Source organism: Saccopteryx bilineata, chromosome 11, assembly GCF_036850765.1.
Source record: "Saccopteryx bilineata isolate mSacBil1 chromosome 11, mSacBil1_pri_phased_curated, whole genome shotgun sequence".
NCBI classification, from domain to species: domain Eukaryota; kingdom Metazoa; phylum Chordata; class Mammalia; order Chiroptera; family Emballonuridae; genus Saccopteryx; species Saccopteryx bilineata.
The window spans coordinates 67,013,630-67,027,114 of record NC_089500.1 but is presented as its reverse complement, the minus strand read 5'-3'; the positions used below and the strand labels follow the sequence as shown (position 1 = coordinate 67,027,114).

The 13,485-nt window shown below is 43.5% G+C and overlaps 1 protein-coding gene across 2 annotated transcripts in view; it reads right to left on the bottom strand.

Annotated features, from left to right (window-relative positions):
* Positions 1 to 13,057, bottom strand: part of TRIM33 (tripartite motif containing 33) — a 120,217-nt gene extending 107,160 nt beyond the window's left edge. For both annotated transcript variants that reach the window (XM_066247550.1, XM_066247551.1), the window contains exon 1: positions 12,418 to 13,057. In XM_066247550.1, the coding sequence (XP_066103647.1) occupies positions 12,418 to 12,943 (526 nt within the window). In that variant the 5' untranslated portion in view covers positions 12,944 to 13,057. The remainder of the gene's footprint in view (positions 1 to 12,417) is intronic.
* Positions 13,058 to 13,485: the final 428 nt, after the last annotated feature.

Here is a 13,485-nt window from a genome sequence, read left to right as displayed (position 1 = left end):
GCAGAGCCACTGACCCCTTGCTCAAGCCAGTGACCTTGGACTTCAAACCAGTGACCTTTGGACTCAAGACAGTCTATGAGCCCACACTCAAGTCCGCACCTTTTGGGTTTTGAACCTGGGTCCTCAGTGATCCAGGTCAACGCACTATCTGCTGCACCACCACCTGGTCAGGCTGCAGTGTTCTCTCCTAATTATTACTCCAAATTTTTCAGACTCACTTCACCCTCTTAAACACAGTTTAAAAAAAAAAGGTTAAATAATTCTAAATACCTTATCCTCATATCTGCTTTTTCCCAATAAGGCAGATCGGGTGATATTAATTTTTGCACAAGCATTCATGTGAGGATGAGTTTGTTTTTGGTTTTTTTTTGTGAAGTAGTAGGGTTTTTTTTATTTTATTTATTCATTTTAGAGAGGAGAGGGAGAGAGAGAGAGAGAGAGAGAGAGAGAAGGGGGGAGGAGCTGGAAGCATCAACTCCCATATGTGCCTTGACCAGGCAAGCCCAGGGTTTCGAACCGGCGACCTCAGCATTTCCAGGTCGACACTTTATCCACTGCGCCACCACAGGTCAGGCGAAGATGAGTTTTTAAGCCATTCCTTAGTAACTGGCAATCTGTTTAATTTGAATATTAGCATTCTATTAATAAACCACCAATGGAAGGACAGGTCAGAGTAGTCTCAAGTTCTTAATCTGGCAGTCATCTGTGATGTTAGAAGCAATGTGGGAATTCTCATCCAAACCCACCGTGGACAGCGGGTCAGGCGGTACACACCACACCCCTCGAGACCTGTGCCCAGCACTTCCCACTGAACCCAGTGTGGGCCATGGCGTCAGAAGGAAGGCACAGTGAATATTTTTGACTTTGCAGGCAAAGACAATACCAAGAATATTATGCAGGTACTTATGTAAAAAAGAAAACAAACTTTCAAATTTTTATTCACAAAATTCAAAATACATAATCTAGTCAAGATTTTTACAATACAAACCTAGTAATAAGAATTATGGAATTCTTTGTAGGAGATAATATTTTACTTAACTGGGAAGATTTAATTAACTTATCATCAGTGAAGAGTTTTTCCTTGCCTGGCTAACAAATAACCCACTCAGAAACTTACCTTGATTTCTTTTCTTTTTAAAGAAATTCTGCTGTGATAAGATATTCCAGAGTTAATTTTCTAACATCTCTGTCCACTGCTTTCTTGTGAGTTTCAGAATATCATGGCCCGTACTTAGTCTGATATAGTCCACACTGTACTCTTTTAGCAGAGCTATATACAGAGTTGTGATAAAGTGTATAATAAAAACTCTGCCAACTAATTCAAAACAAAATAACCCAACTCCACTGAGCCTTAAAAGTGTGACAAGTGAAATTGTAAAATCCACTTTTCTTTCTGTTTCAAATGATAGGTATGCACTGATAATTACAATATTTTTGTAAATGTTATGCTAAAGTCATACATATATGTCTATTAAGTTATTACTGCATCACTGCAATTTGTAGTGCACCAAAAAGAAGTGCAAAGCAATGAGCACACACAGTCTTCGTCACAACTAACTGCTCATTTTGCCATTGAAGCATGAAAGCAGTCACAAATAATACATAAAGAGATGGGCACAGCTGTGTTCCAAAAATGTTATTTATGAACACAAATTTTAATTTCATATAATTTTAAAATGTCGTAAAATAATTCTTAGCTCATGATCCATAGAAAACCAGGCAGCAGGCTAGAGTTAGCCCATAGGCCATAGTTTGCCAAACCCAATCAGTAAAGTCCAACAACTAACAAGTATAAATCAGTTTTTCTTGTCTCACTGAAGTAGAAGAGTACAAGGATTATCCACAACTTGAGGAAGCCTCAAACAAAACGGGACAGAAATCAACATAAAAAGAAAAAAGATTAGAAAATAAAGTCAAGATCTTTCAGGAGTCAGTTGATAAGAAAGTAAAGAGAAGGACAACACAGGCCAAAAGGTAGGAGAGAGTATAAACCCAAGATTGCCAACATCCAAACAGTAACAGATACAAAAAGGCAGGGGGAGATATGGAGGGATAGGGGGAGCCTTATGAAAAAAATTTTAAGTTTCAAGTTTTGTTACTACAAACAGATCACAAGACTAATAGAAAACAGACAGTGAACTATAAAAAAACAATGAAATGAAGGGGAGATCAACAGAGGCACATCAACTGTATTTCGGAACAAGGATAAAGATGATATTGAAAGGTTCCAGGAAGATATAAATAAAACTGGGGTCACACAAAGGGGCAAAAATCAGACCAGCATTGGCAACATTGATTTTTTTTTTTTAAGATACCAGAAGAGATACCCTCAAGGTTCTGAGGAAAAATATTTTTAACCTAGAATTTCATGCTACTACAGTGTGTCCGTAAAGTCATGGTGCACTTTTGACCGGTCACAGGAAAGCAACAAACGACGATAGAAATGTGAAATCTGCACCAAATAAAAGGAAAACCCTCCCAGTTTCTGTAGGATGATGTAGCAGCACATGAGCATGCGCAGATGATGACGTAACACCGTGTATACAGCGGAGCAGCCCACGGCCATGCCAGTCGAGATGTGGACGGTACAGAGGAAAGTTCAGTGTGTTCTGTGGCTCGCTAAATTCGAATCCGTGACCAAAGTGCAACGTGAATATCGGCGCGTTTATAAGGAAGCACCACCACATAGGAATAACATTACTCGGTGGGATAAACAGTTGAAGGAAACCAGCAGTTTGGTGGAGAAACCCCGTTCTGGTAGGCCACCAGTCAGTAACGAGTCTGTAGAGCAGGGGTCCCCAAACTACGGCCCCCTGAGGCACTTTTATCTGGCCCCCACCGCACTTCCAGAAGGGGCACCTCTTTCATTGGTGGTCAGTGAGAGGAGCACACTGACCATCTCATTAGCCAAAAGCAGGCCAATAGTTCCCATTGAAATACTGGTCAGTTTGTTAATTTAAATTTACTTGTCCTTTATTTTAAATATTGTATTTGTTCCCGTTTTGTTTTTTTACTTTAAAATAAGATATGTGCAGTGTGCATAGGGATTTGTTCATAGTTTTTTTTATAGTTCAGCCCTCAAATGGTCTGAGGGACAGTGAACTGGCCCCTGTGTAAAAAGTTTGGGGACCCCTGCTGTAGAGGCTATACGGGATAGCTACCTAAGGAGCCCTAAAATATCTGTGCATGAGCCCACATCGAACTACACTAAATAGGTATGAAACTAGGAGAGTTTTCCTTTTATTTGGTGCAGATTTCACATTTCTATCGTCTTTTGTTGCTTTCCCGTGACCAGTCAAAAGTGCATCATGACTTTACAGACACACTGTATTTAAATAGAAGAGTAAAATAAAGAGAACTTCAAAAATGCTAAGGCTCAGAAATACTACTCAGCGACTGTTAGTAGTGAACCAAGAAAAGAGAAGATATGGGAAACTACAGCTCTGCAAAGTAAAGTAGAACCAAGAGTCTTCATAAAATTGAATTACACTCTCAGAAGAGTGCATAAGCAAATAATAGTAAAAATTTTAAAAATAAACAGTAGCACAGAAATAAAATCGTTCAGAGTGTGCCTGAGTTAGAGTGAAGAAAGAACTTTTCTCCAGAGTATTTCCAAATACAGGTCAACATACAAAGTAAAACCTAAATCAACATCTGCCAGTTCTAAGAAGCACCAATCAAACTTAATTTCAGTGATTTTGTGTTGGTGGTATCTGAAAGAAGCAAAGACAAAATTTTCTTTAGAGGCTTGTTGCTACAAATCAGCTAACAGGATTCATACATAAAGCCCTAATGAATATGCATACAATCAAAATCTATAAACCATTGGAAGACCCCATCTACTATGATCAAGAGTAGACAGAAACTAGCAGTTACTACTGCCAGTAACTAAGAAGACCTCAAGAACCTCAGATAATTAAATTATCAAAACAAATATAAAATCAGTATTACTTTAGCTATTTATAATATAAAAAGTAAAAATGAAAACAAAACTAAGTGTAATTTAAGAGAAACCATTTATAGTAGTAGAAGCAAAAAACATAAGGTATACATGCTCCTCAACTTACAATGGAGTTATGTCCCAGTAAACCCATAATAAGTATACAATATTAAGTCAAGCCTGACCAGTGGTGGCCCAGTGGATAGAGCATCCACCTGGGATGCTGAAGGCCCCAGTTCAAAACCCTGAGGTCACTGGCTAGAGCATGGGCTCTGGGCTCCTCAGCATGAGTATGGGATCACTGAAATGATCCAGAGGTCGCGTGGGCTCCGGGCTTCTCAGCATGAGCATGGGATCATTGATATGTTCTGGTTTGAGCCCAAAAGTCACTGGCTTGAAGCCCAAAGTTGCTGGCTTGAACCTAAGGTTGCTGACTTGAAGCCCAAGGTCACTGGCTCTGCTTGAGCCCCCCAGTCAATGCACATATGAGAAGCAATCAATTAACAACTTAAGTGAAGCAACAACAAGTTGATGCTTCTCATCTCTCTCCTTTCCCACCATCTCTCTCTCAAATAAGAAAAAATTTATACACACACACACACACACACACATACATATAGTTGAAAATGCATTTAACCTACATAGCATAGCACAGCCATTTTCTGCTGAATGGGTATCACTTTCATACCACAATAAAGCTGAAAAACTGTTTAAGTCACACCACTGTTAAGTCAGGGCGTGGCTAGACAAATGGACCTCAGCACTCCAGGTAAATGCTCCATCCACTGCACCACCACAGGCCAGGCATAAACAACTTTTAAATGCACTGGGAAACCAAAAAATTTGTGACTCACTTTATTGTGATATTCAGTTTATTGCAGAGGTCTCGAACCAAATCCACAATATCTCCAAGGCATGCCTGTAACCAAGTTTACCTTAGCTTTATAAGCAATAAAACCAGAAAAATGGGGGGGGGGGGGGGGTAAAAAAAAACCTCATATATCTAAAAACATTCTAAAGAATTTTTTTTAAGTGTATTAGTTATCTACTGCTGCATAACAGATTAACCCAAAATTCAGTGGCTTAAAACAATGATTCTTTATCTCTCAGAGTTTTTTAGAGTCAAGAATTTGGGAGAGATTGGTAAGTGTGGTTCTGTCTCTCTGCCTCTAATGAGGTTGCAGTTAGTTATCAGGCAGGATGCCACCTGAAAGCCTAACCATGCTAGAAGATGCAGCTCCTGAGTGGCTCACTCATATGGTTGGCAAGTTGGTGCTGGACGTTGGCAGAAGGCCTCAGTTCTTCTCTACATGGGCCTCTTTATAGGACTGCTAAAGCAGCAGTTGTTTTTACCCAAAACATGGGATCCAAACAGTAAGCTTAAAGCTGTATTCCTTTAATGGCCTAGGCTCAGAAGTCACTGTTAATTCTGCTGTGATCTCTTGGTCACCCAGACCAGTGGGCAAAGTCACAGTGGGCAAAGATGGGTGCAAACACCAGGAGAAAGGAAGAATGCCATCTTGGAGGGTAGCTACCATGCCATGCCATAGTAGGTTCAGAATAAATCTTCAGCTTCTATAACCTACAGAGGATCAGTATTTGGAACTTATCAACAATTCTTTTAAGTCAGAACTAAAAATAGTCCTGCCAGATAGCTGGGTTGGTTAGAGAATCATCCTGATAGTGCAGAGGCTGCTGGTTCAAACCCCAATCAGGGTACATACAGGAACAAATCGATATTCTTGTCTTTCTTTCTCTCTCTCTCTCTCTCTTTCCCCCTTCTTCTCTCTCAAAAAATCAAAAAAAAAATTTAATTTATTTTTAAGCCTGATTGGTGGTGGCACAATGGATAAAAAGTGTCAACCTGGGCCTGACTAGGCAGTGGCATAGTGGATAGTTGAACTGAGACAGAGAAGACCCAGGTTCAAACCCCAAGGTCACCAGCTTGAGCACGGGCTCATCTTGCTTGAGCATAGGATCACAGACATGTCCCCATGGTAGCTGGCGTAAGCCCAGAGGTTGCTTGCTTGAGCAAGGGGTCACTCACTCTGCTGTAGCACCCTGGTCAAGGCAAGTATGAGAAAGCAGTCAATGAACAACTAAGATGCTGCAAGGAAGAATTGATGCTTCTCATATCTCTCCCTTCCAGTCTATCTGTCCCCTCCTCCCCTCCCCCCCCCCCGCTTTAAAAAAAAAGAAAAAAAGACCCTACTTAAGGACAAGTAATTCACAAAAGCAGCAACATAAATCACATATAACAGGCATTCCAAAAAAAGTGTTATTCTAGCCCTGGTTCAGTTGGTTAGAGCAGTGGTCCCCAACCTTTTTTGGGCCACAGACTGGTTTAATGTCAGAAAATATTTTCACGGACGGGCCTTTAGGGTGGGACCAATAAATATTTCACGTGACCGAGGCAAGCGTCAAGAGTGAGTCTTAGACGGATGTAACAGAGCAAATCTGGTCATTTTTTAAAAATAAAACATCGTTCAGACTTAAATATAAATAAAATGGAAATAATGTAAGTTATTTATTCTTTCTCTGTGGACTGGTTCCAAATGACCCACGGATCGGTACTGGTCCATGGCCCGGGGATTGGGAATTGGGGACCACTGGTTAGAGCACTGTCTTCATAAGCCAAGGTTGCAAGTTCAATCCCCAGTAGAGCATATACAAGAATCAACCAATGAATGCATAAATAAATGCAACAACAGGCCCTGGTCAGATGACTCAGTGGATAAAACGTCTTCCCAGCACACCAAGTGTACACGTTCGATCCCAATAAGGGCACATACCAAGAAGTAATCAATGAGTCCACAACTAAATAGAACTAAGTGGAATGAGTTAATGCTTATCTTTCTCTCTCTCCCCCCACTTCTTTTTCTATAAAAATCACTAAATACAAATCTTAAAAAAAAAAATTCAGTGTTATTCATTAGTACCACATAATTCATGTTGTTTACCCATCATTAAAGCACAGGCTTTAAAATTTTTTTCTAAACATCATGTACTTTATATTCATTCACCCTTGGTTTTTTTTCAACTTCCCTTTGGAATCAATGTCCATTCTAGAAGCTGGTTAGGGATAAAGGTAGTTTATGGCCACAAAAAGAGACACAGGTTAATGTATCTAATACCATGAGCCCAACTTCCAGACTTGACCTCAGGAAAGGAATACAACTCGGTCAACCAGTGTTAATATAAAAAATAAATTAGATCTACAGTGAGAAATTTGCAAAAGGTCAACCGGTTATTAAATACTTTTTTCACCTTTACATTCGAAAGCAAAGCTCTTTACGAACTGTGATGGGCACCCCAAAATCGAAGACTATAAATATATGAATCTGCAATCTTCTACTATGCCATGATCTGACACTCCTCCCAATGGCACTACATTATCATTTTCTGATGGTCCCTTTAAGGGAGTAGGTCTCCAAACTTTTTAGTCTCAAGATCCCTCTTATACTCTTAATTATTGAGAATATTCTTTTCTTTTTCTTTTTCTTTTTCTTTTTTTTTAAGAAAAGAGGGTGGGAGAAGAAGAGGGGAGGGAGGGAAGGAGACACACAAATACATCCATTTGTTGTTTCAGTTATTTTCATTGCTTGATTATTTTATGTGCCCTGACCAAGGATTGAGCCTGAAACCTTGGTGTATCAGGACAACACTCTAACCAACTGAGCTACCCGGCTGGGGTTGAAAATCTCAAAGAGATTTAGATGGATTTTATCCATCAATGTGTACAGTATTAGAAATACAAAATTTTAAATATTTTAATTTGTTAATATATAACAAATTACTTGTTTTATTTAAATATTAACTTATTAAAAAGTAAACTTATTACCTGCTTAAATAACATTATCAAAAATGTATTTCCCAAAACAAAAAGCTTTTAGTAAAAAGTGACTTTTTAAATATTTAAATATCACTTTAATGTCTGGTTTTATAGCCTGACCAGGCGGTGATGCAGTGGATAGAGCGTCGGACTGGGGTGCAGAGGACTCAGGTTCGAGACCCCAAGGTTGCCAGCTTGAGCACAGGCTCATCTGGTTTGAGTAAAGCTCATCAGCTTGGACCCAAGGTCGCTGGCTTGAGCAAGGGGTTACTCGGTCTGCTGAAGGCCCACGGTCAAGGCACATATGAGAAAGCAATCAATGAACAGTGAACAACTAAGGTGTCGCAACAAAAAACTGATTGATGCTTCTCATCTCTCTCAGTTCTTGTCTGTCTATCCCTCTCTCTGACTCTTTCTCTGTCTCTGGGGGGAAAAAAATGTCTAGTTTTATAGAAGATGACTGACTTATATGTTGTGATGAACTGTTTTACTTGAAGGATATAAAGAAAACTTGCCTGGCCAGGCAGTGGCAAGGTGGACCCGGGATGCTGAGGATTACGTTCAAAACCCTGAGGTTTCTGGCTTGAGCATGGGATCAGAGATGACCCCAGGGTATCTGGCTAGAGCCCAAGGTCGCTGGCTTGAGCAAGGGATCACTAGGTCAGCCGGAGCCCCCGCCAGTCAAGGCATGTATGAGAAAGCAATCAATGAACAACTAAAGTGCCACAAGTATGAGTTGGTGATTCTCATCTCTCTCCCTTCCTGGCTGGGGGGAAGGGGGGAGGGAGAACCTGGTCTCACAGGGCTATGTATATATTTAAGAAAAGAGTATTTTAATAACCTTTTCAAAGAAATAATATATCTTCATTGATATAATAAAGTGTATGTATTTCTTAAATGTCTGCTGCCATGTAGAACTTGAAACCATACTGATGAACTTTTACTCCTCTCTTATTAAAATCTATTAGTCTATTCCGCACTGTGCATCTTTTTTCTATGGAAAATTTTGTAACATCTTGCATTGGTCATCTGTAAAATATTAGTTCACTATGTAGATTTTCCAAATGTTGACATTTCATTGCACAATATCCCAGAAACAAAAATTGCTAATATCACTACCAATCTCATCAGAAATGCCTTTACATATTGAGAAGCTGTCAAGCTCATGATAACAGATCAAATTTTCCAAAATCCTAATTTTTATTTAAAAGCTCCATATCTTCCTCTTAATTTTGCTATAAACCTAAAGCTGCTATAAAAAGAAAACTAAAGCCTTTAAGGAAAAAAACAGTAGTCAGAAAAAGCCTCTGTCAGGAGGCAACATATCAAGTAAGGAGCCCTTCACTTAAGAACTCTGGTTCTCAAACTTAGAGTGCATGAAAATCACCTGGAGGACTTATTAAACAATATAGACTGCTAGTTGGAAGGTCTATAGTGGACACAAATTTTGCACTCCTAACAAGATCGCAGATGATGCTGGCCCAGAAGCCACATCTGGAGAACCATCCAGCTACAGGGTGTGAATAACTTGGGTGCGTTAGAGGAACAGAAAAAAGGTTAGTTAAGAGGCATGGTAATATACTTGTCATCATTCCAGAACCACTTTACTAGCTATGGCTCCCCAGACCAGAGATAGAGTCACAGTAGTTATTTACTAATACCTTGCATTTGCAAAGCATTTCACTTTATAAAAGCATTTTCACATTATTATTTCATTTGACTTAGTGAGATATAAGTGAAGGACTATTAACTACAGTTTGGAGATAAACTGAAGGACAGAAACATTATGAACCAGAAAATAAGTGGCAAAACTATGTCCCTTTACTTCAATTCCAGTGTTCCTTCCAGAACAGCATAACTTTTTTTTTTTTTTTTTTGTATTTTTCTGAAGCTGGAAATGGGGAGAGACAGTCAGACAGTCAGACAGACTCCCGCATGCGCCCGACCGGGATCCACCCGGCACGCCCACCAGGAGCGAAGCTCTGCCCACCAGGGGGCGATGCTCTGCCCATCCTGGGTGTCGCTATGTTGCGACCAGAGCCACTCTAGCGCCTGAGGCAGAGGCCACAGAGCCATCCCCAGCGCCCGGGCCATCTTTGCTCCAATGGAGCCTTAGCTGCGGGAGGGGAAGAGAGAGAGAGGAAGGAGAGGGGGAGGGGTGGAGAAGCAAATGGGCACCTCTCCTGTGTGCCCTGGCCGGGAATTGAACCCGGGACTTCTGCACGCCAGGCCGACGCTCTACCACTGAGCCAACCGGCCAGGGCCAGCATACTAACTTTTTTAAAGAGCAAAGCAAAAGGTACATACAGGAGTTAATACTAACAAATTATTTTCTAGACTCCTCGCCTAAAAACATGGTGGCTTCCAGGCTTAATTTGTTTTAGATACTGGTTAGAAACCTACATTTCCTTAAGATTAATGGTTAGTCCCATTTACTTATTTCTCCTAATTTAAAAGCAAAGGATAGAAAGTGAAGAGGGAATTTACAGACTTTATTCTCTTGCCTGCATCAATATCACAGAGCCAACTGTATTACCTAAGTCCCTCAGCCACAGCATTCAAACAGTTTTCATCCTGGGCTCCCTCTAAATGTCTCACCTAATCCAGGCTCCCACAAGAACACTGAATCCCCCATATCTTACTACACTCATAAAGTTCTGAGCAGTTACTTACACAACCATTATCCACCTTCTATACACCCATTACCATTTACTATCTTCTCCATCAATCAAATCCTTATTCTCAACATTTTTCCCTGTATGCCTCAATAATACTTCAAACCCAAAAACATTCAAAAAAGAAATTATATCCCCCTCCTATCTCACACACACCCTGCTCTGTACCTGAATTCTTTTATTTGCATTAATAGCACTGCCACCCATCAAACAAGAAGCCTGGAACTCTCAATGTCTCCCATCTCCATTCCCACGGCTACTTACAATTAGTTACTCCTAATAAACTAGCTGCCATTTCATTAATAACTACCGTGCACTAATCACTGTACACACTTCATTCTATCAACAGCGCTAAGAAACAGGTAATTTTGTCCTTGTTTCACAAATAAGAAAACTGAGGCTAAGAAAAATTAATCTGTCCAAGGCACAAGTAGGAAGTGACAAAGTAAACTCAAATATGTCTCTCAAAGTCCATACCTTTATCCTATAACAAAATGCTTCCTTCTTTAATACCTAACATCAGTTCTTCACTACCCATTCCAAGTGCTAATTTCTTACCTAGATTACTTCCATGATTCTCCTAACTAGCCTTTCCTTCTCTTACCCTTCAATGTGCCAAACAATCTTTCTGGATCACAAATGTGATCCTTTTATCCTCTTGACATAATAAAAGTCCTTCAGAACATCCTGTAGTCTACACTCTACAGAATACAATTCTAAACCCTTTAGTGAAACTTTAAATCTTTTACATAAATATGCAATAAAACCCACCCTGAATTATGGAAGGCTATATTGTTTAGAGTCTAAGACAATATAATGGTCTAAACTTTAGACCATTAGTGTGGTATTTGTATATTTCACTACAAAAATATTAATGTTTGATAATGTGTTGTTAACCCAGACACCACTAGAGTATTAAAGACTTTACCAGGAAGAAGAAAAATTTCCAAACTATCCAGAAGTCTAAAACACGCCTGATCCCAAGGGTTTCAGATAAGGGACTGCAGACCCCTTACCTATTCAGCGCATGAATCCAACCCATTTCCACCAATCACCGTACACATCCTTTAGCTGCAGGAATATCTAAGGTGCTCAGCAAGCTACTCACCTTTCAAGAAATCTGCTCAAGGGTTTTCTTTTCAGTGAAATTTCCCTGACCTCTAGACTGTGCCACAACCATTGCAGCAAGTACCCACCTCCGCTGCTATAGATTTTGTTTCCCGTTAGACTGTGAATGAGCTCCTCATTAAGTTGTTTTTGGTGTTTTTTTTTTTTTGTCAATCCTACAGTGTCTGGAACACGGGGAGCTCATTAATGCACAATGAACTGAAACTCATGCCCAACTCTCCCTAATTCCTAATTCCCTTCAAAGTTCATCTCCCCTCCACCGTTAACTCTTAATATTTTTCCCTAACCATGCAGGTCCCTCACAGCTATTTTCATTGCCAGAGTTTCTCCTTCCCAATGTCATCTTAAAATTACTTTCTACCACAGACTTGTCAAACTCTACAATGCTCATTATCCTCTAACCTCTAGTCCTCTCTTCCCCTAGTCTTGAATAGGTCAAGTCCTCCCCCACTAGCACGATGCATCCTCACCGCCCTCGTCGGTGACCTCCTCCCTCCGCAACACCGCTCCCGGTTCCAGGCCTCACCTCCCAAAACGCTCCCCACCACCCTTTCCCAGGCCCCTCTTCTCTCCCAGTTCGGGTCCACCGGCTCCCGAACCTGCCCCCGGCCGATGCCCGCACATCGCAAGCCACCCCGTAGGTGTCCCCTCCCCCCGTCTCCGCAGCTGGCACTGCTCCCCCACCGTCCCCTTATCTCCGGCGGTCCAGCTCCTCTGGAAACTGTCCTGGGGGCCGCGTCTTCCACCAGAGAACCCTCGGGCCCGAGCACCTCCGGTCTCAGCGCCTCTTCGGCCCCGCAAATCCCCTACAGCCCAGACCTCGGACAGGGCCTCCCGCTCACCTTGCTGGATGTCGCCGTTGCTGCCCCCCGGGACGGGCACGTTGAGCTGGCGCTCCGGCTCGGGCAGGCAGCGCAGGCAGAAGGAGTGCAGACAGGGCAGCAGCTTGGGCTCCGCCTCACGCCGGCTCTGCAAGCTCTGCTGACACACGGCGCAGGTGTCCAGGAGCGAGGCGGGCGGGCCGAGAGGTGGCCCCGCCGAAGGACCTGGCGCGGGAGCCGACGCCGGAGCGGGGGGCGCCGTCGGTACCGCACCCCCCGGAACTCCAGGGCCAACTGAGGCCGCAGGGGCTGAGGGAGCCGGAGCCGAGCCGGCGGAGGCCGCGGCCACCCCCCCGTCGTCGGGCCCAGGCGCGCCGCTCTCAGCGTCGGCCCTGCCGCCTTCCTCCTCCTCCTCCTCCACCAGCACCGCGGCGAGAGGCGGCTCCGCCTCCTGCGCCGCGGGCCCGACGGCCCCGGCAGTTACCGGCGCGCTGCCGCTGCCCCCGCCGGCGCTCTCAGCCTCGCCGCCGCCTTTGTTTTCCGCCATGTTTTCCTCTTTGAACCCGCCGGACCGCCCCGCGCCGCCCGCCGCCTGCGCCGCCGCCGCCCCCAGCCCCAGCCGCAGCCGCAGCGAGAGCCGCCGCCGAGAGCGAGCAGGCGAACGAACGAACGGACGAGAGCGCGCGCGCACGCGGCGCCCCCGCCCCCGCGTAGCGCGGTTAAAGAGGGGCGTGCACGGCGCGCGCACGTACGCAGGACGTCCTCTGAGGGAGGCGGGACCTCGAAGCACAGGGGCGCAGCCGTCCTGCGGGCCCGCGCGTTGCGTCCGCGCCGCCGCGTCCAGCTTGCATTTAAAAGCAGAGGCCGTGGACGTACCACTGCTTTCGGCTGGGGTGGTTATGAGGTTGGATGCAGAAATGGATCGGGAGAAGAGAAGGAAAGGGTGGTGGGTAGGAGGCCAGGGCTGGTTCCTGCGGAGCCAGCGTTTCCCGGAGGGCGCCATCCCCAGAGGCAGGCGCGTCTCCGCAGAGCCCTCACTTGCACGGTCGGACACCGAGGCCTCCTCGCTCCGAGGTACGGACCTCTTGG